General features: G+C 39.2%; 2 protein-coding genes across 7 annotated transcripts in view; one reads left to right on the forward strand and one right to left on the reverse strand.

Moving 5' to 3' along the window:
- Nucleotides 1–24,184, reverse strand: part of LOC110850937 (serine-rich adhesin for platelets) — a 45,499-nt gene extending 21,315 nt beyond the window's left edge. For all 6 annotated transcript variants that reach the window (XR_004835128.1, XM_035852803.1, XM_035852802.1 and 3 more), the window contains exons 1-3: nt 23,869–24,184; nt 11,913–12,153; nt 363–7,538 (exon numbers count right to left, since the gene is read on the reverse strand). Coding sequence is in view for 5 of the 6 variants with exons in the window: in XM_035852803.1 (XP_035708696.1) it covers nt 363–7,538; nt 11,913–12,032 (7,296 nt within the window). In the remaining variant the exon portion in view is untranslated. The remainder of the gene's footprint in view (nt 1–362; nt 7,539–11,912; nt 12,154–23,868) is intronic.
- On the forward strand, nt 17,758–19,015 carry LOC110850938. The gene is made up of 6 exons (XM_022098546.2): nt 17,758–17,927; nt 18,119–18,200; nt 18,286–18,363; nt 18,437–18,541; nt 18,621–18,641; nt 18,718–19,015. The coding sequence occupies exons 1-6, from the start codon at nt 17,853–17,855 to the stop codon at nt 18,819–18,821; spliced, it is 465 nt and encodes a 154-aa protein (XP_021954238.1). The 5' UTR covers nt 17,758–17,852; the 3' UTR covers nt 18,822–19,015.
- Nucleotides 24,185–24,430: the final 246 nt, after the last annotated feature.

The following is a 24,430-nucleotide window of genomic DNA, read 5'->3' on the forward strand; positions in this document are numbered from 1 at the left end:
GTTGGGGCATGAGATTGATGGATATAAAAACTCATTTAAAAGTGCAAAATGAGACGCTTTTTCAATTATTTACGATGAAAATAAAATCTCAATTTCCACACTTTTGCTTGGACACTTTCATTGTGTTTAGAAGTAGCAGTGGTACATAAATTAGAGAAGATTTGCATGTGGGCAATAAATTTCTACATTTTTTACAACGCCACACTATTTGCTTTTCATACAAGTAGATATTTTGCTCGTGGTGAGAAATAATTCGAGTGGATTTTGGAGTTCAAGACAAATAATAAATTTGCCAGATTTTGGTTGGTCGAGCCAAGAAGAAGAAGAAGCGGACTATAAAACCTCATTGTGACCTGACCTACCTTCTTGGAAAGAAGCATGGGTTCCACTGATTTCATAATGATTTGAGCCCCGATGAATTTATTGAGAAGATTCAACCCGCTCTCGGCCGAGTCTTTGCCTTTCTCGCAATCGCCTTCTTCAGCATCCTCGCTAAAATCCTCCGTATATTTCCTCTGGCCTTCTTCACCTCGCATTCGTTCAATTACGTCGGAAAGGTTCTGGATGGGGCTGGAATCATTGAGGAAACTTCGACCACCTCCACCACCTCCAATGCCACTGGTCGTGGTCACCGTGCGTGTGATACGGATGATACCACTGCCCCCACCGTCTGAATCACTGGGTGAGTAGTATGACACCTCCTCGTGATCAGGATCTCCTCGATTAACTTCAATCTTAATATTTCCGTCTGGATCTCCTCCACTGACTTCGACGCTGCTTTTGGTAGTCGTCGTAATGGTTGTGGTGGTGGTTGATGGCTTAACGGGAGAAGGAATCCGGGATGGACTGCTTCCCCTAATAAACACTGGTTTATGGTCGACGACATCACCCTCATTCAGATTTTGTTGAGTTTGACAATTTGACAAAGTTTCTCCACTTTCAGAAGTCTGTAGAAACCGTTTGGACATTTCCTTTACGGAGGAACGACCAACTTTTCCTCGGGAGAGTGAGAGTAAACCAGAAGTGGTTGCATTGGTTGCAGAGGAGGCATTCATTGGATCTGGAGATGGTGTTGCCGACTTTCTACGCCATGACGAATCTTCCATGCCACCATCACTCCCAAGACTGTGAGAGTGGGTGATATTGGAAGTAGTGGAAGAAGTGGTGGTCAATCTCCTAAATTCATCCGTTGTCTCATCCTCGCCCACTTTTACACTATTAATGGTTCCACTCTCAATTTCATCAAAATTGTTGCCATCATCATCGTCCTCAGCGGTCTTGGACTTTACGACACCGCCACCACCACCATTTCCCTCACCACTTGTTCCAATTTGACTCGTAAAAGATGAAGTTTTTTTCAATATAGATTTGGGAGAGTTGCCTCTGTCCAGATTTGCACCCCTTTGTTCTGCCGTCTCCGTCTCAGTTGTGGCTGGTGGTGAGGAAGAAGATTGTAATCTGATTGTGCTCGTCGTGGTGGACGATAAAAATTCTGATTTAGTCTGTCGTGTGGAACCCTCTGGAACTGATGACTCTGGGATTTTATTTTTCTTCTTCTGTTGCTGTGTCTTCTTCGTGTCCTCTTCATCCTCATCCTCCGCCAACAACAAGCCCTTGCTCGCTATGGACCCTTTCTTCAACGCTTTCAGTCCAAAATTCTCACTGGCCCTCAAACTCTGTTTGGTGCTCGTGTACGCGTCCTCCTTCGACAAACCTGCTTTCTCTGTGCTCTCAGTCGATGCGGCTGAAGAAGTGGTGCTGGTAGTAATTTGTTCCTGAACCTGCTTAATTTTTCGTAATGCTTTAAGACCAAAGAGTGGCGTCCCATCATCATCTGTGGGCCCCACACCATAGCTGGAAGTCACTGACTCTGTCCCTTTGGAATGCGAATCTCTCGCAGTGTCGTTGGTTGTGGTGCCTGAAGAGGAGGATTTAGTTGATAAGTTAAATTTCGTAATTGTTGATCCTGTCGTTGAAGTTGAATTAGAAGAATCCATTAACGGGGCACTACTCTTCTTCTCATTCTTCTTCACGGGGGTATCAGTTTTCACAGTCTTTTTATTTCGATCTGCTAGTGATGAGGTTGTTGCTGCTGGTGGTGGTGCTGGCTGTTCAGATTGAGATTTTGGGTGTTTGGTCGTGGGTGGTGAAGAAGATTGCGATTGTTGCGTTTGATTGAAATTAATTTCCGTGTCAGACTTGTGCTTGTCATCTTCAGACTTTTGGTCATCTTTTGTTGTCGCACCACCCTTTTTAGATGCTGGTGGAGATGATGATGTTGGGGCTGGGGTTGTTGGAATTTTTGATATCATTTCAATTTTCTCACCCAGTTTAGCCGACTCATTGCTGGAGAGTTTTTCCACTACTTTAAACTCTTTAGAGCTCCCTTTTCTGGTATATTTGGCCGGAGAACTTCGCTGTGGGACACGTGTCGGTGGTGGTGGACTTTTCTCCTTGATTTCATCCTTGGAGGACTTTCTTGTGACCTTGACCACTTTGTCTTGGGAGTCGTCAGCAGATTTTTTTCGAGAAGTACTTTTAGTGGTGGGTGGTTCAGGGCTCGCCTCTTTTGTGACTTTAATTTCTTGATTCCATGATGATGATTTTTGAGCTGAAGTCAAAGAAGTCTCCCCAGTTTTCAGTGCCTTGGACTTAAAAGAAGTCGTGGTGGTAGTGGTAACTTGTTCCTGTTTTGTCGCAGTGTTTTGCGATTCCTGTTGTTCTTGTCTGCGTTGACAAAATACACTCGGTCGACTCAAAATGTCAGCCTCATACTTTTCGGCTTTGGTCATCTCGCGTGATTTTTGCATAGTTGTCGATGCTGCAACAGACTCAATTAAGGAAGAAACGACACGTGGTGGAGAGGTTTTGTCTCGAGAAGGCTTTTTTATCAAGGGTTTCGGAGTCTTTTCTTCCGTGAATGGTCTCGTAGGCTTTTCCTCAAGCGTAGGAGCTGGTCCAAGTGTCTTCTCCTCTGGAGTCGGTTCCACTTTCTCTTTCGTTAGACCGGATTTTATGTTGGGAGGAGTCGGAGTGACATCATCGATAACTTTGGATACTTTTTTCTCATCCTCCCCCTGACGAGGCGAATCTCGCGAGTATTTTCTGGTGCTGAGAAGTTGTTGCGTTTCCCATGAAAGCCGACGTTCTCCCCCTCCTCCCATTGTAGTCGATGTTGTTGTGGGTACGGAGGAGTCAATTAGTGTAGTTTCTATTGTTTGCGGAGTCACAGCGTGTGGTTTCAGTTGTGATTGAGGCGGTGGTGATGGGGACGACGACTTGTTACGATTTCGTACTTTCCGTTCGTCATTAGCAGACTTGACAACGTTTGCCTTGAGAGTTTTTTTCACCTCAACAACGTCGGATGCATTCTTATTATTGTCATCAGAACTGTTCTCCCTCCCAATTAATTCAGACGACTTCTTTCTCGTGGTAACTTTATTGCTTGGAATTTCCCCCGATGATCGCCTCCTCTCATTCGACTTTTTTCTCCCATTTCCACAAGTGGTATTGGTTGTAGTAGTCGAAGTGGTGGTTGTGGAAGACATGGCCTTATTCTTGGCATTCATAATGCTCACACTTTCACTCGTGCTCGAAATATTGGTGGTGAAAGCACTTGCTGCTCGTTTTGAGAGAGTTTCGCCTTCCGTCGTCTCATTCTCGGCTGAGGGTCTCTTCACCAGGGCAGCCTTCCTCTTCAGACCCCGAATTCTACCCCGGATTTTGCTCCTTTCATCATAGTCTGTAGCCTTCTCGAGCAGTCGAGTCAATTCCTCAATGTCCTCAATCTCCATCACGGCATTCAGCTCAGTTGTTGTCATTCTGTTTGAATTTATTTGGACTGATGTTGATGTCATTGTTAACGTATTCCCACTGCTTTCTACACGCTTATTTTCATCTTGCTCCAATTTATCGGATCGAGAAAGTAGAGCAGAACCCGTCGTGGTGGGGATGGTGCAATTGGCTGCCTCTTGGAGAGAGTTTTTTCTTGTCGAGTGTGACGGGAAAGAGGGTCTCCGATTTTCATTTCTTTTGCTCTCGTCGTCTCTTTTCTGGAGATGGGCTGCTGGTTGTGGTTCGGGTGAAACCTTCTTGTCTTGAGATGCCCTTCTCCTATTGCAAGTGGTGCTACTTGTTGTGGTGACACAACTCTGGAGCTCTTTCTTCTGGCTCTCTCTCCCATTCTCCGTGCTTTTTCTCCGGGGATGACGGTTCGTCGTCTTTTGTTCTTCGTCAGTCTCACTTTTCCCACTGTCGCGTCTTTGCTGATATAGTTTTGCTGCCGATTTGTTGGATGACCTTGTTTGCTCCGTTTTTGCGGTGTTCTCATTCGTATCGAATTTCACCTCGGAGGATTTACGTCTTGTTGTGTAAGCGGATGCGGTGTTGGTGGTAGATCCCCTTGATGTGGAGGTTTCTTTAGATGTTTTCCTTTTTATGGAGCGGACCGTAGTAGCCGTGGACGAGTCTTGATCTTTGATTTCTTTGGAGGCTGCAGTGAGAATGGATTTTTCTCTCTTTAATGTCGGAGCAATGGAGGTGGATGTGGCCATTAGCGTGGAGCTGACCTTCTTTGGACTCTCAAGCTTGTTTGCGTTCTCGTTGTCAGTGTTGGATAATATGGTGCTGCTGGTGGTAGTGAGCTCGGTCTGATTAACAGGTTGAGTCACCCTCGTCCCTCCTTTCTCATCAGGGGCAGAAGAAGTGGCAACTGAAGACTCTGAGCTAACACTTATCCGCTCACCTCTGGACCTGGCTTCAAACAGTGCGGCTTTTTTGGACACTTTGGCGCTTTGTGTGATGCCCTTATCCATGTCGAAGTCGGCGGATGCCCGATCCATGGCGGCTTCTTGAGCTTTAGTTTCAAAAAGACTCTTGGCCTTAAGTACTGCACCTGGGTGATCATGGCCCTGCTTCATGGTTTGAGGTCTTAATGGGTCATCGTTATCGTCTTCATTATTATCATCCACGTTATCTCGACGGATAACTTTACTATTCATCTTTACAACGGAACCTTCAACAGTCTCATCATCATCATCGCCGCCATCGAATGATTTTTTCAAAGCTCGAGGATTAGGTTCCGGTTTACTTTTAACTTTCTCCTCGAGGGAAATAAAGGTACTAGTATTTTTGGTTCCAGTCAGTTTTGGCTGCTCCTTTCGGCTGGGACGGTTGAGTATTTCGGTCTCGTTTTTCTGCTGTTTGATCTGCATTTGGGTTGAAGAGGATTGTCTGCTGCCGATTTGGAGGAAAGTTGGGTCAACTTTTTTAGCCGGCATTAGTGGTTCAATACCTGCAGATGACGATTTAATGTTTGTCTTGGACGTGGCACTATTAGTTGACAAATTAGCCTTTAGAGTAGCAGGTTTCGATGACGATCTCGACTTCCCCTTATTGCTTGGCACCCGAGTGGATGGAGTCAAACTTGTTTCGACGACATCTACAATAATTTGATCTTCAATACTTGAGTTTAACTTTGTATCATGGTCGCGATTTCTGGCTGATTGAGGCTCTCTCAACTCATTGGTATTCCGATCAGCGGAACTGTCTTCGTGATGATGATCTTTGTGGTGGCGATGATGATCCTCCTCACCCGGGCAGTTGTACTTATACTCGGTCCTCGTGAAGGGTGGTTCTATCCCGACTTCCATGACATCCGATTTTCCGGCCAGATTTTCACCGCCAACTGGTTTGCTACGACCAAGCTCCATTGTGGTTGTGGTTGTGATGGTCCTGTCCACTTTTTCACTCTCTTTAGCAGAGGCTTCATCAATGGAAATGCTCCTTTGTGACAAGTAGTTGTCCAAAATATCCAATTCCCTTATGATTGACTCCTCTGTCTTATTGTTATCCTTTTTCAAGCTCTTGGATCCCACGGACTCTCCATCACCATATCCCACACTGCTCTCTTCTCCTTCTCTATCAACTTTTATTACAGGAGTTTCCAAACTTTCACCAGTTTTCAAAGTTGCTTTAGTGCCTCTCGTACTATTTCCCTTGTAAGAACTGCCACTTCGCTTCGGACTACTCTCTCGTGATTTATTCACGACTTTATTCCCTCTGTCTTGCCCAGTGGATCTGTCCCCACTGCTGCCAGTAGCAGTGGTGCTACTGCTCCCATGAATATTGAGGGTGGCAGATCCTTTGGAGCACGTTCTCGCCGATGAAGTATTAGTGGTGGTAGTCGTAGCATTAGCCTTGGTCATCTCCGATTTGGTCACTTGTTGGCCACCCCCACCCCCACCGCTACTACTCAAATTCCGATTTATGGGTTCGCCATCTGCGTTCGAACTCGACTTCCTTTGGTATTTAGTGGTAGATTCCTTTACATTTTTCTCTGAAGATTTCTTGGCTCTGGTTGCTCCCCGTTGCACTTTTACTTCATCTTTTCCAGGCGTCTCCATAAGTTCCTCGATGTGGACAGAGCCCAGAGGAATGGACTCATTGGCAAGACTGGACGACATTACTTGGCGACGCGATTTATGACCCGTTGAGCTCTTCTCGAACGACTCAGCCCCGTCAATTTTTCTGGCCGTTGATGAGAACCCAATTCGCCCAATGGTGGTGGAAGATGAGACGTTTTTTACTGTTGTCATTGTTGATGACTTTGTCGATCTCATGTTGGTGATGGTTGTGGTTTCAATCATGCTATTGTTCACTTTGCGCCCATCCCCACTCACCCTTGTCGAACCACCAATTGTTGTCTTGGTTGTAATGGACGATGATGCATTCGTAGTGCTGCTGATAGCATTATTATCATGATTATTTCTTGCAGTAATCGTGGTGGTGGTGGAATTCCCCTGTTCTCCCCGTTTAGAAACTCGGCTGTCTCTCCTGCCTTTATTCGTTCTATCTCCGATTGCATCCACCCCATTCCGGATGTTGTTACTCCCCGCGACCACTTTGCCTTGATTGTTTGTAACTTTGTTACTCAAGACATAAGTCACAGTGGAGGTTTGCTTGGGATGAATTCTCCCAATATTTCCAGCCATAATCTCATTTTCCCCGGCGGAACTCTTTCTCCGGACTGTGCGACGATTTGACAACAACGGTTTATGCTGATTTTTCTGTTCCTTGATCTCTTTCAATTGCAAAGAAGGCGACCTGTCTTTCCCAGTGCCTCGATTCTTAACCTGTTTCGTTTCTTCCTTGGTGTCACTCTCAGACGATGATGAGTTGGTCTTCATGGTCTTTTTGGAGGAGGTGGTGGTGGTCGTAGTGACACCCTGTTTGCTCACTTGCTTCATGACGGTAGCAGCGGATTTCGTGACTGTCACCGGAGTTAGCTCATGACCTGATTGAATTTCTGATGAGGTCACTACCATTGAAGCTACGGATGTGACGGAGCGATTTTCTTGGAGATTCGCATTATCGTCTTCACCACAGCCTCTGGAAGAAACATTATCCGTTCTCAAAATGCTTTCCAGAATTTCTTGACCATCTCGTCCAACGTAAAAATCACGAATTCGGTCCTCACGAAGCTTATACATTCGGGTGCGAAGTTGACGCTTCTCTTCGGGATCTTCACACTGTTGCCACTGAAATGAGATAAAGTGGGATTACAGGAGCAGTCTTGCATGATTTATTTCATACGTAAAATAATGTGATTCGCATTTTTGTTTTCCATTTCTTATGCTCAACATAATTCACGTGTATAACAGTGTACATTCGCGTGTATAACATAACTCACGTGTATCGAGTGCTATATAGTTCAAAAGTAGGATTTTAAAATGGACATGATAACTTGAGATCTTATCGAATTCTTCTCGGTGTGAAAGTTATGCTCGTATCTCTCTGATTTTAATTTACCATTTTACAACGTAGGAGGGTTCATGTACGCACGTGTGGTTCAACCCACAATTGGTTCTAATAAAAACTTTTACTCGAATTTTTACAGAACAAACGAGCCAAATGCGAGTGTCATTACATCAAGATCAATAGTTGGGCATGACATTTTTTTACGTTTTTATGCACATGTTTTTATATCAACGAGTAAGTAAATTCTGATAATTTAAACTCCTAGCAAATGATGGTTTCCACCAATAATGGCAATTGCACTGATGCGCGTAATGTAACGCACATAAATATAGAAAGTTACGAGGGTATAAAAAGCAAAGAGGATGAAGTTGTGTTGACAATAACGCGTCACTTTATAAGGACCATAAAATCCTTAAAACTCATAAATGTTTAAAAACAAGATTTGAGAAGATTTAAGAAAAGATTTATTTTTCAATGTTCCTAACAAGTTCCAAAACCTACACGGATATCCATATTCGCAGCAATAAGATATTCACTCGTGCTACGTTGTGAGTCATGCTTCCAGTAAAATTAATGAAATTCAGCATATGGCTTCCATGATTTAGCAAGTTCATTCAATTTACAGCATGTGCATAGAAGCCATTGAACTTAGGTTGTGCTACCGATGAAAACTTTAAATTTGTTAATTTTAACGATAATTTTGGTAAATATGATTGGATTGGAGAAAAACTCGGAAACTAAAATTAAAATTAAGTAATTGTATTTCTGATCGAATTCCTCATAATTCAACGAATGTTTTCGTATGGAATTTTATGAAAATATAACAGAAGGGCTTCACTAAATTAGAATAAATATTCCGAACCCGAATTTGGAGGTTTTCATTGCTCAAAGTTCAATTTGAAGTTTATTGACATTAATGTGCTCCAATTTGGAAGTTCCAAAATCCACACATCAACCCGAACCAGCCAACCTGGCCAATTTATTCCTACTCATGCCCTTCCTGACAATATGGGGTTTGTGTTTGGGTTATTTGTTCAAATGGCCTGGCGTGAAATAACTCGAGCTGATACTTGATACCCACATACAGATATTTTGCACCTTATTATTCACACTCCTTATTCGGAGTCGCAAAGCCTCGCACTTGGATCAGATCAGACCAACTTTTCATGCTTCGGGATCAGAACATTATTCACGTCATCCTTTTGTGCTACTTATTTGCAGACAGCTTAGCATACGTATTTCCACACTTACATATTCTACCACACGCCAATATTTGTAAGTGGTAACTAAATATATATTTCACTATTTTCGGATAAATCAAATATGTGCGTTGTACCGATATTATTATTATCTTTGAGTTATGCAATCTTTAACTACTTATTACCGTTTCCAATTTTATACAGTGTTTATATTTGCAAACTTTTAGCACATTTTAGTTAGATTCTACATAAATTAAGAAAAAATTCACATGCAAATTTGATAATGGCTCGTTTTCATCCGACCTACGCAAAATTAGTGTTGTATTAATTTCCTCCTGCTGCCAAACTTCATGTGTCACACTTTTCATTTAAAAATTCATTCAATTGCTAAATCAGGTATTTAGAGGCGCCTCCAGAGGTTTATATTGAAGCCTAATTTTGGTCATCTTCGTGCCCAATTATTTTTTATTTCCCACAATAAAGAAACAATTAAGGATATGTTGAATCCTTGTGGGCGAAATGTTCTAATTCCTATCAGCCAATGCAAACATCACTCTTTGCATCTCTTTATAAATTGCCAATTTAGGATAGTTAGATTTAACTTGGAAAAAATATTCAATGGGTTCTCTATGCAAACATATTTCTTGCAGTGATTCGACTTCAATGTAACACGGACAGGTTTTGTACGGGCAAGGAATTTAGTTTTTCCAAATGATGAGAATCATTGCCAAAAGTGAAAAAATATATTGTTTTTTGCCCATTCTGTGTATTTTAATCTTCATCACGTTTTCTGTTTATAGGCATTGCAACAGGCATGGTCAATATTGAGTCGCAAAACTAAGATGACGGCAGTCAGTCAGTCACTCAACGAGAACAATGTTGAGGTAGAACAGCTACTCATTAAAACTCGTATTTTTTGAAAGTTTGTCCACTCTCGGTTCATAATCCGTGCGCCATTGTTTTCGGGACGAGTCTGCTTAACTCGGTGTGTCTTTGAGGAGAGCAAGTCACTTTATAAACCTGTCTCATAAGCAACTTGTTACTTATATTAATGAGATGTCAAACAGTTCGTCATACAAACCATTGATTTTTCAAGATAAAGAAGTAAATGGTTAATTATTAGAGAAATATGGAGAGATGATATCCTCACTACAAATGCGTATCGTCATTAATTTCATTTTATTGCCTCACTATTAATCCTGAAACAAGTACATGCATAATTTTATGAGGGGATTGACTGAACTGTGAAGTTAGTTGAACTGAACTGCCGGCTGTCTGTCGTGTAGACGAAGCAAACCCAGCAAAGCCGTTTGGTCGCACGTCAAACGTCTTTTAAAAACATATATGACAATAGGCGAGAGGATTCCACTCTAAAAATGGAATCTTGTCATGTCCAAATCCATCTCGTATGATGTCCATGTCACTGTCACTTCACAAATGCTGTTTGGATTTGCATGAGCAATAAAAGATTTTTTTAATTTGCTACAAACGTACCCTGATCTCTCTCTCTCTCTCCTATTCGGCCTGAACACGTGATTCCCTTTCTGCATATCAGCAGAAAGAATCTTGTTGCAATAATAATAAAGAATCCAGAGGCGAGTACAAATTTAGACGCATAATTATGACTACTACATACTTCAACTTTTGCTGGACTCTGGTTCATTATTATGCAGTTACAGGTGCACGGCCAGTTATTAATACATTTGTAAACATAATATTTTTGTAACATGAGTACTAAAATAATTAAATGCATACTTAAGTTGGTAAACTGATTCCCTCCGCAGTGTGGCAAATAAGCATAAACATTAAGTCATTGAGGGCCTAAAACTGCTTAAGATAACCACACTTTTAAGTTCAACTTTAACTTTAAGTTAGTAGATATCTCTGTCGCGGGGCAGTTGCGACAAATTTTCAATGTATGCAGATATTCCTTATGGGGAAATCCTGTGTGATTCTCCTTCTCAAATCGGGCTCACCGATTTGCTTTGTGAGATATTTTTGTCTCATGACCAAATCAACTTTAAGGTATAACTGACGACGACTGTTTTTCTCTCTCCGTCTGCATTGTCAACAGCCACATGGCTCATGAACAGACCATTTCTGTCCCCCTCCTCTCACAATCCAAGAACAAATCTACTCACTTTTTTACTATATTTGAAACTTTCTCTTGGTGAAAGTTTGTACAGTTTTTACTCAATTCCACTCTTGCTCATTCAAGTCGAAAACTGAAGCAGTTTACGAAAAGTTTGCCTACCGACGGTTCAACTACTCTGTCTTTTTACCAAAATGAGAAAGGTCACCAACAACCATTTCATTTGATTTCATTGTCAATCCAGCTGAAGCAATTGCTTCTTCTTCTTGCAAGTCGGGCCTGCCTTGATAATGTACGAGTTTACCGGAAAAATTAATAACTTTCTTTGTAGAAAGGTTGCACAATGCCTCAAAAAAGTTTCTCTCCAAGAAAAAAAGCAATACTATGAAATGTAGCGAGTAAAAAAAACTCGACTTTTATTAATTCATTTCTTGAAAGCGTTGAATCCCTTATTTTTTCTCAGCCTAAAGTCCTAAATTACGCACAGGTGCCGGAAGCTGTACAATGAAGGCTCTCATGTCTAAAAACGGGGAGAAAAAGATTGTACGCAAATGTAACAGCATAGTTAGTTTTTTTCGGGAATCATCATCTCGAGCAATAAAATATCATTAATATCAGACAAACATATGTGAATGCATTACAAGTAAACTGTACATACAGAAATAAGTTTTATTAAAATTGTGTCCCCTTTTCTGACAGAAATGCCCATTTTTCATCCCCGGTGATGACAGAAGTTGGGCGACTTTTTGTCATCCAACCAGATTCCCTGTGCTACATATTTCCATTGTGCATTCTCCTCTCTGTCCGTAATGGCTGAAAAATGAATTTGAAAAAAATGCAAACGCCATAAAATTGCGACTTACCATTTCCCTCAGAGCTTCTTCTTCCCGATTGTCTTCATTCGCCCCGTCGGATCCGAATCCAGCATCCCCCATCATACTTACGACGTGAACCTTGTCCTCCGTCTCCATGAGAGAAGCCATCACAGTCACAAGCTGCCTGGAAACTTACAATCAATTGTGGCTGCTACGTTCTGGTGAAATTCCAAGAAGGCATGTCATTCAATAATGGGAGAGACGAATTGTGGTCGTATGCACAGGACTCCTGCATCAGAGAAAAATGTTTGCAATTCTTTGTCAACATTTTATTTGAAATTAAGGAAAAAAGCCGACATTTTAAGTTGGAATGTTACTACACACGATGGTTTAGAAATGTGGAGTAGTACAGAAAAATAGTAGCAAATTAGATGTTATCTAACTCTGGGTTTTAGTTTTTTACGATCAATAATAATCTCAGCATGACTCTATTTCTATATAGCTTCTCTAGCGAATAGCATCAAAGACAAGGCATCAAGAGGCCCAAGTGGTAGCAGGTGCTGAATCAAACCAAAGTGAAAGGAATTGAATTGTCACCGACAAAGTCCAAAGTGGGACAATTAATTGCTTCATTGCTAAAACAGTCGTACTCGTACTAAGTATTTTAAACTTAGCCAAATCTGCACACAATGGTATCTGCCAAAGCCAAATTGAATTTTTGCAGAACGGACGATGCTAATCTTTATCTGACGTCTTTTGAAATCCATTTGTGCATATCATCCATGCCGCTTGGAGAGAGGAGATGAAACTGTTAAACGTAAACTTCTTTTTGCAGTTGACTCGCAGTGAACTTTGCACAGCAGACAATGGGTATCAGTTTGATATCGGAATTTTATAATAAGTTTCTTCTCATAATGCACACTCATGATGAGGAACATGATGCATGCATGCAAGAGATGTTATTAATGTCATGTGAAATTTTCATCATAAATAATAATAAGTCATAATAATAATAATAAATAAACATGATGACCATCGACCCTTGGCATGTTGAGCAACAACAACAACGTGCCTGCCTGCCTGCCTGGTGGATCTTAATACGATATTGAATGACATTAAGAAAGAAGTCCATTCTATTTTTATAATTACTGGTCGAGAATAGCGGTATTCTTGCCGAGTACAGCAAATCCTCAGTTGAACGTTGAAACTTCAAAATCTCCAATTCCATCATAAATGAGACAGATTGTTATATAAGGACGATAAACAAACCAAATACAATCGAGTACAAAAACAATGTGAAAATGGTTAATCGTTCTGAGTGCTTCTGTTTGACGCAGTTTGAAACAAGGTGCAAATCGCGTTATTGTTGTTACCCTGTGGCTTACAAATGAGTTGTTGCGCCAGTGATTGATTGCGGATTGATAACCTGAGCTGATTCAGTTAACAATTTTCCACATTCAATCAGAAAACGAGATCAGTGGCCACATTAATAGAGCTTTACATAATTCTTAAATTCCCTTAAATTTGATACAATATATGGAAAGCATGTTGAACGCAGGAAAACATAACGAGTATAAAATAACTCTCACAATATGAACTGTTAAAATATTAAAAACGCATTCAGAACCAGATTTTAGTACCTTCAATGACCAATTTATCCAATGAGCAATGACGAAGAGAAGAAAATGACGCAAAAGCAAGTTCACCACTGCAACAATCTGAACAATCAGTCATAGTCTTGCGCTATTCATCATGTACAGACAGATTACTTGCTAAGGTCATCAAGATCAATGAGACAAGCCCATTCTGCAGTTGTTGATAATTACAATTTGAATTGCTTTCTCATTGTCTGTTGTCAATTGTCTGCGGTTGTTGTTTAATCGGCCTTTACTCAGTTTGGTCGGCCCTTGGACTCTATGATTATGTATTCTTATGTTTGTCTGTGCAGATTTTATGATTTTGGTTTTTTCTTCACGAGACACATTAAACGAAAAAAGATTGGATATGGGTTGGTTTTCAACTTCTCAGATGACTCTTAGATGAGTTAGTTTGCAATATAATGTAGGCTGTCCGTTCCATGAATTTGGTTTACAACAACGTCGAAGTAAGAAGTGCACATCAGTAGAATTTTGTTTGGAGTTGGGCAGAGCAATGTTAATTTAATATTCGCCAGTTGTGCACATGAGAGACCAAGAAAATGATATGAGGAGGAGGAGGAGGGAGAAAACATAATACAACGTCACATCACATTACACATTCCACGCTAAAGAGTAAACATGTTATAATGAAATGCAGTCAAGAACAAAGGACAAAACAATGAAGAAGGAGAAGAGGTGGCTCGTTTGTTTGGTATCGTTTGGTCGGATTCATAATTCGTGTTCACACAGCCATTCATAACGCAGCTCAAAAGCGACAATTTTATGGCTCGAAATGAACGCCAACGGAGATTCAACTCTCCTCCATCGGACAAAGCCAACCATTCTTTACAAGGATATCTGGCAGACATTATTATGATCAGAATCCATTGAAATGCATACGTACTTGGGGCCGGTCGTTCGGTTGGAGGATGGTTTCCCTGCTCCTGTTTGTCATTTCATGAATATATACTTATCATGTTCAATTCTCTGGTTGGGAGGTAAAACATTGAGAGTCGGTTTAGCTACAAAAGCAATATTTTTTTTCTACAAGACAAAAAATAAGAGTTCTTGTTACGGCATAAACTAATATTTAATTTTCTGAAATGCGCCCCTAGCATGCTCGCCTTACTTGCTTGTACACATTTATCTACTCATTCGTGGTGGTGAGTGTTAATTTTTTGGCTTGGAAAATGCATTTTTGGCACCGGTACCAACTAACACTCACTTTCATTGTCAGCTTCTGCAGTTTGACCAAATTTATGTAGTAACAAAAGTCACCAATGCAAATCACGAGTTTTTCTTGCTTGGAATCTGTCTCATGCGCATTCTCTTTTTATTGCAGCTTTATTAGTTGTTTAATGGCCAGTGTGTGAGGCAGGATGACTGACGCGACAGAATGATTGATGGATTTAGAACATGGACAGTTGGAATAATATTATGGAATAAAATTATATGGCATTAAATTGAAGTCCAACTTGTGTGAATGTACGAGTACTTCGTAGAAGAATAAGAGGTACATACATACACAGCAGCGGAATAGCGATTGCGAGAAACAGTGAAAGTTACAGTTTAGTTTCCATATCCGAAATTTCAGGGTTAGACAATGCTCTAATTTTGTACTTATCAAATTCCTCGCATATGAAGCCATTGTAATTTTGAGATGACTGAGTACAATTTTATGTAAAAATATTACTCTTGTCTGCAGTCCGAGGTTTCACACACAGTAGTCAAAGGGATACGTACTCGGATGCATTTAAATCATAAAACTCAAACAGCCCATAAATAAATGGCACCTTCTGCTCCCACTGCTTTTGTTTTGCCTTGTGCCGTCAAGTTTCACTATGATTATTATGTAGTCGGAGCATGGATGCACTAATAAATGCTGTTGTTGATGATGATGACCAGTCATGTAGAAGAGATAAGTCAAAGTGGACCAGACCAAACCAAAGAGTATCGACGTGGATGGACATGAACGACATAAATTAAAGTTTCGCTGAGAAAAAAGGATCGGCTGCAAGAACAGTAATTTGAGTCCATGTCCTTAAAAGGAAATCTTGAATCGTTGAAAGTTCATCTGATTCTGATTTCCAAGCGATATTTTCCAAGCTTGATTGCATATACAGTAAAAATGCTTAAAAATGAATGCTTCATACCATCATGACTACTACCTCACCAAGCACTGCATACTGCGGACTGCATGATGGTGCATCATTTCTACGCGTAGTATTTCTACATATGTGTGTGTATGTAAACCATATTAAACAAACAGCACTAAACACCAGCAACACTAAACAAATCAATATTGCAATTCATCTTTTAAAAGTTGGATTAATGAATAAAAAATGACTCAAAATGGTGGATTTAATTGACCGGGAATATGAATGCATGCGAGTTTAAAGGTCATAGTACAGATGGTTTCTAGAGTTTGTCCATAGTCTAAAGTTTAAAAATCTTGCATGCCGTGTGCACCTTATGACCTACCATTTCATAAACTGGAGTCCAGCTCGGTATGAAGTCTGAATTAATTTAGAGGCTCTCGTCTCAAGATTCGAGGCGTGGTAAATTAATAAAATATGTATCTGCTTACAATAAAAAATAAACCTTAAGATTGGCTTTATAGGAACCATTGACCTTTTTCTATTTAGTTTTAAAAATTTAATTTAATAAGGTATGAAAGTAATAACAGCGACTATTCGAACATTATTCATGTAAACTTCGCAAGTTACTAAAACGAACAACATAAATTTAGGCAGTTTTGTTTTCCTTCTAAATTCAACGTATTGTTTTACAACCCAGACATTAAATGTAGTATAAAATGTTAATCTATTGGTTCCACAGTCCATTTTTCTCCCCATTTTTCTTGTTAATGCAGATATGCATGCTGGAATTGCATATATTACAATTTGTGACCACCTTCAATCCATGAAGAAAAGGATGATGTCATAAATTAATTGCGCATCGCACCTCACATCCTACATGCCTTCGAAGAATACAGTTTGCAATATGCATTTCCGTCAAACTTTGTTGTGTTTGTGCCGTATGCTCCTTCGTGTCCATGCATAATGTTGGCAAGACAAGAAATTGGACTCGATGGAGAACACAAATTATGTGCTAATTCTAAATATAGACCTCCCTTTTATTTCATTGTTTGCAAATTTTGTTGCAAATTGTCCTATTTGAACCTGTGCGTTGTTGGTCAAATAAGGCTTCCCAACATATTTACAGACGTGCATATCTACCAAATCCTGTGTGTGGGTTACCACCACCATCGCGTTGGTATTGCTGTGTCTCTGTGGTCCACCAATCTTTCAAACTGCATTGATTGTGATTGACGACGGAATAACGTGACCACCACCTACGCACAAATAACATGGACAGCATAATAATAATATAGAGCAGAAGAACAATCAGGATCAGTTCAATTACTGCTTGGATTTATTATTGATTTACACCTACTTCGAGTGAACGATGTCTCGTCTGTCTCGTCTACTTACATATGACTTAGAACCAAGAAGAGGAATTGGGCGTTTGGCAGTCACGAAGATGATATTTTTCTTAATAGGCAGTATTCACCTTTGTTTTTGAGAGCGTAGGTTGACTAATTAAACCTCTAATTTATTTTTATATCTCGATCGCTAGCAATGTGTATGTATGTGCATAAGGGCCGCACAAAGCATTAAATTGATCCATAGATATTCTATATTTAGATCGTTATCTTGACAATGTATGTGCGTTGTTAGTGTGACTTTTTTGAGTACCTGGTAATGATGGGGTTGGATGATATGACTCGGAGGAGGTGTTGCATTGCGGCCATACAAGTAAATAACTCGAGGTGTAGATTATTATTGAATGATTTTTTTTCTTTTATGTAATCTTTAATCTGCTCAAGATTAATTCGTAGATATTGTGTAGGCGATTTACATAAACGTTGCAGACGCTTGGAAATTGTGTGTTCAGTAAACATTTTGCATTTTCTTATTGGCGTTGTGTGTGAATTGGGATTACTTTTCCTGGTTTTTGTCACATGTATGGCAAGTGTGAATCTGAATGATGGATTCCTTTAATGGTAAATATCTGTGGAATAAGTCCTGTAATGAATCTACCTGTTAGTTTACTGACCAGGGTGATGCTGGATTCGTGGATGTTTTTTGAGAAGTGAAGGGTCAAGTTTATAAATACATTTCTTGTTTGGGTTACCTGTTTTTCATTTTCTTCACATTTACCAAATTCTTATGAAGACATATATACACTAGTCTTTAGTTAGCTTCCAACGGCTGGACGGTTACGATCATTCATTCAAATTGAATAAAATTTGACTCGTCAATCATTTTGCATATCGCTTAAATTCATAATGTGCTTGACCAAGGCAACTGAACGAGATGAGGTATCCTTGCAGTTCTGGAATATTATTGACCCAAGATTGCTTGTAAGTTTTATGACTATGTTAATATAATTATGAATGTGGACAATGTAAATGAAGCGTAATGATTTAAATTTTTGTGTGGCGTCTACTAAACCTTCTGAGAATGAAAAGAATCTGACTCTAATGTCACTCCAGTGAAATATTTCCGATCAAGCAGTCGCAAATTTATATTTTTCTGCTATTTTGTATAAAAGGAAGAAGAGGAAGAAGATATTTACGACATGTCATCTAACAACCTGTTGGTGGAATCTGCTAAACTGGCGAATAGCGTTCTTGGTGAGAAATGTGAAATAAACAAACCATCAATCTACTTTAGATAATCCATAAAATTAGGTATTGTAAATTTCGACGTACTATCCAGTTTCGCCAACAATATCAATCCGTCAGGTTGGAAAGAAGATAAGGAAATCGACACAAAAAATGTTGGATACAATTAAATGTAAGCCTAAGAAATTTAGCTGCACTAATTTATATTTATGTAAATTAAAATTGATTATTAATTTTACTAAAAGTAATCAACAATCGGCAAAATGACGACTATATCCTGAAATTTTCTACAAAGACGGGGGCGGATAAACTGGCTGATATCGCAGCTTTGCCCGATGGAGAGTTCAAAGGTATGAAAATTACATGAAACTATAACTTTATGTAGTCTTCGTCCCAATACTTCGTAATATAACATTGAATAAATTTCAGACGCTTTGAAGTTATATAAAGGTGAGATTAACATTAATATTATATTTATGTAACATTTTAGTTGCCAGCTAATGAACTTTATTTTAATCATTTATAGATCAGTTAAGAGTTCAGGACCTTGTTGTAGCACTGCTGCGCCAACTAAACGAAGATTCAGCGGATTTGAAAGAAATCTTGATGGCGAACAACGCTCCAGCTTAACGGTTTGACATTTTTGCAAATTGATCCATTCTGCTATAAATTTTTCAGTCATGCAGATGATAAAAATGTACCTATGCGATTATGATGTAATATAATTACTAAATGTAGCAAAACCGTAAGTTCGATTTATATTATTGAAGAGCAGCTTCACAATTCAGCAATAAAAACTTCAATGCACCTCGTCAATTACAAACACAAATTGCATATTTTAATTCCATATCGAAGTGTCCATTCGAATGTCTTTCTGCCGCGATCATTCAGGTATTATTGAACGCATACAAATTTGATAGTATGATGTGGTGTCAAACAATCAACTCCATAAATGTACACATAGAAAGAATAACCCGGACAATATGGTAGTAAATACGTTACTTTTTTATACAAACAACAATAAGAACTCTTACGTCAGGTTGCAGTCACATTCATCAAATATATAGATAGAAACCCATGTTTGCAGTTCATATACAGCTTTATTGGAGCAAATCGTAAATAGCAATACAAATTGCAACCTAAATAAGTTATTGGCTTCGGAGGATGTTACTGTCGGAAGGATATCACAAGTTTGTAGATACGTACATAAGTGTATATTGAAGATTTGAAAACCATTTTTTAACATATCAAAACTTGCGGGGTGCACGATAAGCGTAATACGCAATGATTTTGAATAGATATTTAACATTTTCACAATCTATTTAATGCGTGATTGCGCTATCATTGCCATTTTCCATACTGTATGTCACTGATTGACAAACCAAACGGAACCGTAGTATTGATTCTAAATGTCCAAACAAATAAATTGCAAAAATAGAATAATGAACGAAGGCCATAAATCGACTGTATAATAATAATCATTGTGAATTGAATTTGATACAGTCAGCCAGAGAGAGAGAGAGAGGTTGACAAAGACAACAAAACGAGACCAAGTGTTTAAAGTCAGAGGGCTGAATAAGTGCATAGAACGCAACTTTTATTATCGCTTATATGTCTCAATCAATTGACCATAATTGAGATTGAGTCAATGAAGACAAATGAAGAATTGATCATTGATCTCATACTGCATGAATTGCACTATTTTCTTGCAGTCAGATGCATTTCGCACTTTTGCTAAGGCCACAAAACGACCAACTTTCCACCACGTAGCCGTTATTACTAATACACATTCTGGGCATGTGTGCCCTTGTTGTATTTCAGTGTCTCAAGTCTACCAAGAATGAAGGTATACGTTCGTATATGCGTATAGCCCATAGGAAAATAAATAACACATTACTTTAATGCCTCATTAATTGCAGTTCGGCTAGTATTTTATTCACTACGCTAAGTAGTAGAAAGCCTATAAATTGAGCTTAACAAAACTGGCTAAGTATGGCTTAACAAAACTGCAGTGAATAAGGGACATTAAAGAAAATATGAATTAGACAAGTGACATGTCCCTGCACACAAATTAGATAATAAATAGTGCCAATAAAATTCCATTTTCATTGTCTACAATCCCACAACCATCTTGCACGTCATTAATGGCATCGCTGTAAAAGGACTGAATTTGAACACTTTTAAGGACTTTTGAACTATAGGAAAAGATTAAGAAAAGTGGTCGTTGCATGTGTGTTGCATTCACTGCATATCACGGTAAACATGAGATTAATTAAAATAGTGCGTTACGTAATATTCAGCAAAGCTCAGAGCCGTCGATGAATTGCAAATAAAATCGTGCCTTGTTTTTACATTGTCTTGTCACTTGCCAACAATGTTTTGAAATTAAAATTGACACTATGCGACGCGCTACTATGAATACATGCGCCTACCCGAATTTTACCCTGTCACCGTCCCTGCGCATCATGCCAAATGCAATTTTTGTACAATGGAGATTATTTCTCAAATAAAATTTCCACCAAAAAAAATTTTTGATTTGTTAACAACCGATTGAAACATGCAGAGTTTTAGAACATGTTCATAAACTTTTTTCTTCTTTCCATTTCCACTTCACAGGCTGTCCACGCAATGCAATAAGAAATACTCGGATGCACTTATTGGCATCAATTTTTTATGTTTGCATTCAGGTCTCTTTCTCTCATCCACATGCACAGAGATCAGTCGTCCATTGTGTTGTGTTTGTGAGTATGTGTATGCAGTCCTTAGTTACGTGGGGTGAGAGGGGATTCCCTTTTAAGGCAGTGAAATTTGGAATTCAGTTTGGACCTCAGAGTTTCAAAAGTTGCGTTGTTATTGTACATTCACGTATGTAGCACTAGCTGGTTGATCTACGAGCTCAATTATGATTGCCAATTAGGAGATAAGGTAAGAATAAGGACATAAGCATCAGGGGTCCCCTCTTTACTCAATGCAATCAACAATTCCTTCATTCCCATTCTAAATCTGTGGACAATCGCAACAAAGTTACACACACTCTCAAATTGGCCACTTGTCACAGCAATGTGCAACTGCAGGGTACATTGACAACGGTTCATCGCGGAAATACGGTCGATGTACAACTGACGAACGACTGTTATTGAAGTTATCAGCCAGGTATGCATGCATCTGCCTGAACACGTTTGCGTTATATTTTTATTGCGTTATTCTACTTCTGTTAAAAAAACTGAGTGACTCAGAGATGAAAGAGAGAGAGAGGGGATGGACGCGGACACTGACTTAATTAGTAAACTGCGCTTTAATACTAAATCTGTTGTGACTTCTTTTGTTAAAAGGAATTGTTGACATTTATGGTGTTCTATTCGGGTTGGGTAGACGCATGCACCAGTTGCTTATGCCGGCCATCCTTTAATGCGACAAAAAATTACTCTACGCTATAATTTATTTTAATAATAATGTCTGAAATTACACAAACATTGAATTATTAAGTGTGGTCCGTCACACAGAGTCCGCCAACACGGGGGTACTGCATTTATAATGTGCTAAAATGCACTCAAACTCCTATCTAAATAACTGCAATAATAACTATTCTTGAGATTTTATCGTCAATTGCAACACAACGAACTACTATTTGCTACTACACCCGTATCACAGAAAGGATAAAAGATCCCTCCCCCATTAACAGCTATATGCCCATATAAAAATATATATAATGTATAAATCTCAAAGTGTGTGTCCATCGGTAGGAGCAGCACCAAGCAGACTAACGTTTGGGTGACAGGCAAAGTACTAATTATTAATTGCTCCACGGATCAGATGTTAATAAATGTAATGATCCCAGCAGTCTGAACATGGAGTGAGCCAAACACTTATTAAAAATGTCAAAAGCAAGCGTGGTGGTCATCTCGCTTGGCATCACATCCCCCACAATTCCAACCGCACGACGATAAATATGGAATGTGGTGTGCTTCGGATTTAAAAAAAGTCAACCCTCACTTCAACAAGGATCATAACATTTCATTAGATTATTGTGCGATGGTTGGTGCATGTTAATAGGAAGTCATGGTAGTTTATGCCAGACTGAGGCAGATGCAGATGTTCCATATTTATAAATGTATGCCTCCTCCTTGTTGGATGCTGAAGAAGTGCCCAAATTGAGGCAAGACTTGGAAATATGAAACAAGATATTTGCTTAATTCCATTCATTATGTTATGTGGCAGGACAAGCCGTGGGATTCATATCCCTTGGCCATCCATCCAGGTACTCCATCCATCGCATTCCATCCACTCGTGTCCAGGTGCAAGTCAAGAGTAATTCATTTAAGGCATTATTACAGCTTTATTAGTAAGAGACATACTGGGGTGGGGTGCATCCAATAATGTAAACCAGGATCTGTGTCATATTTGCTTATCTTACCATGACTGGAGGTGAAGTAAGTAAATACATTACAGAATTTAAATCAAGATAGATTAAGCACATTAAGAAATACTGGTTGGAAATAGAGTTTAAATCGCGTGAGTACTTTGTACGGAATATGTAATTAATATTTATTAATACACTTGGCATGTTGTGCTAATAAACTGACTACTGATTAAAGTAGCCCACGCGGCGTGTTATCGTTCCCTGGCACAATCCCATTTCAACATTTAAATTTTACTTCGTGATTCTGGATGGACAATAAATTTTGCTTTCTGTTTCTGGTCTTGAATTTTAGATTCATGGCAAGGAGTATGCAGTATGTCCTAAAAAAGCGGCGAGAGTTGTGAACATGTAAGCAGTTAAATAACTGTCAACGGTGGACATCCTTTTGCATATTTTACTTGAGCTCAACTTTGACATCATTAATGACCGTGGAGGGAAATTTACCGGACTTATTTCATTTTATGGACAAATGCAATTGTGCAAATTACAAGGTTTTGCATATAAAGTCGTGTACATGCGGACAAGTAGTGGTTATGTCTTCAAAGGCGTTATGGTGATGATTGTCAGGCTTAATACGAAGAGTAAGATGGCATGTTCACTAATTGTGCTCACCTGCACTTTTGTGCAATATCAAGGATTTATTGGGACTGGATTCCTTGCGAATTTGGCATGATTTTTTAACCAATCAAGTGAAATAGAAATGTCAAGATTTACAAATTGGTGACGTTTTATTCACAAATTGAGTATTCATGAGTGTGCTGGGTTTGGGCATGAAATCTACGGTCCAGGTAAAAATACAATGGCATCACTTTCAGGGGAGAAAAACCGATCGTTTATATATGTATCCAATTGCCTCTAGGACGAGATTCAGATTTAATTGAGATATGAAATTTCTATGTATTTCTCAACTCAAGAATACATATTCAGTTGAGTATGACGTGAGTATGAAATAAAATTACATAAAAATCATCTTAAAGCAAACAGGAAAAATCAATCATATCTGTTTAGCTCTTAGTGTTATCTTTATCATAATGCTTAAAGGGCGAGAGAAATGAGAACGATCCAGTGATAGGCATTTTTTAGGCACAAAACACCTATGTCACTTATGTCTGTCTCACATGATAACATTTTTTAAAAGCAATTAGCTGTTAACATATAACCCTAGTGTGATAAGTATTGACATTATCTTTTAAGCTCAAATTTTACTATGGTTAACACAGTGGGCGAGAAAGAATTTACAAAATATTTGATCATTACCTGACGTGAAATGTAACTTTTCACCTGCGGCAAGAATCACCTACCCAACAGAGCACTAAATCCTACACCACGAGAAAATAGTTTGCATGCCACGATAACACAGTTGTCTTTAAACAAACAAACACAAAAATCAATGGTACATTTTTAATTGTCCATTCAACAAACGGAAACAAGCACAAAGACGAAAATAACTACGAACGTGCAGTGTACATTGTACAAAACAAAAGAGAAAAACCAAAAGTTTTTACAAGTACAAGTTGAGACTAAAAAACATTGATGAGCGAAAACAAGTTTAACGATGCTTCATGTCCAACGATCAGCGATGATCTAACAACACCAACACAAAACGACCAACATCAAATTCCTCGTATAAACCCCAACCGGCTTCTTTGGCCGTTGTACATAAGTGCACAAGTTTGTTTTGATCTCACCCATGGAAGGTATTGCTCGCCGTTGGGACTTATTATTAAGAGTTGAGAAGGTGAGATGCAGAAATGAAGCAGATTTCTTGCGTATGCATGCAAGTCATCAGAAGGAGCCGAATTAAGTTTCAAGCATGAGG

Source organism: Folsomia candida, unplaced genomic scaffold, assembly GCF_002217175.1.
Source record: "Folsomia candida strain VU population unplaced genomic scaffold, ASM221717v1 Fcan01_Sc006, whole genome shotgun sequence".
NCBI classification, from domain to species: Eukaryota; Metazoa; Arthropoda; class Collembola; order Entomobryomorpha; family Isotomidae; genus Folsomia; species Folsomia candida.

Bases quoted from the DNA above. Each gene is read 5' to 3' on its own strand.
- LOC110850938 (XM_022098546.2), top strand. From the start codon at position 17,853: ATGTGCTTGACCAAGGCAACTGAACGAGATGAGGTATCCTTGCAGTTC. The intron at 18,201-18,285 runs GTGAGAAATGTG...CGTACTATCCAG, and splicing joins ACTGGCGAATAGCGTTCTTG to TTTCGCCAACAATATCAATC. The intron at 18,642-18,717 runs GTGAGATTAACA...AATCATTTATAG, and splicing joins CGCTTTGAAGTTATATAAAG to ATCAGTTAAGAGTTCAGGAC.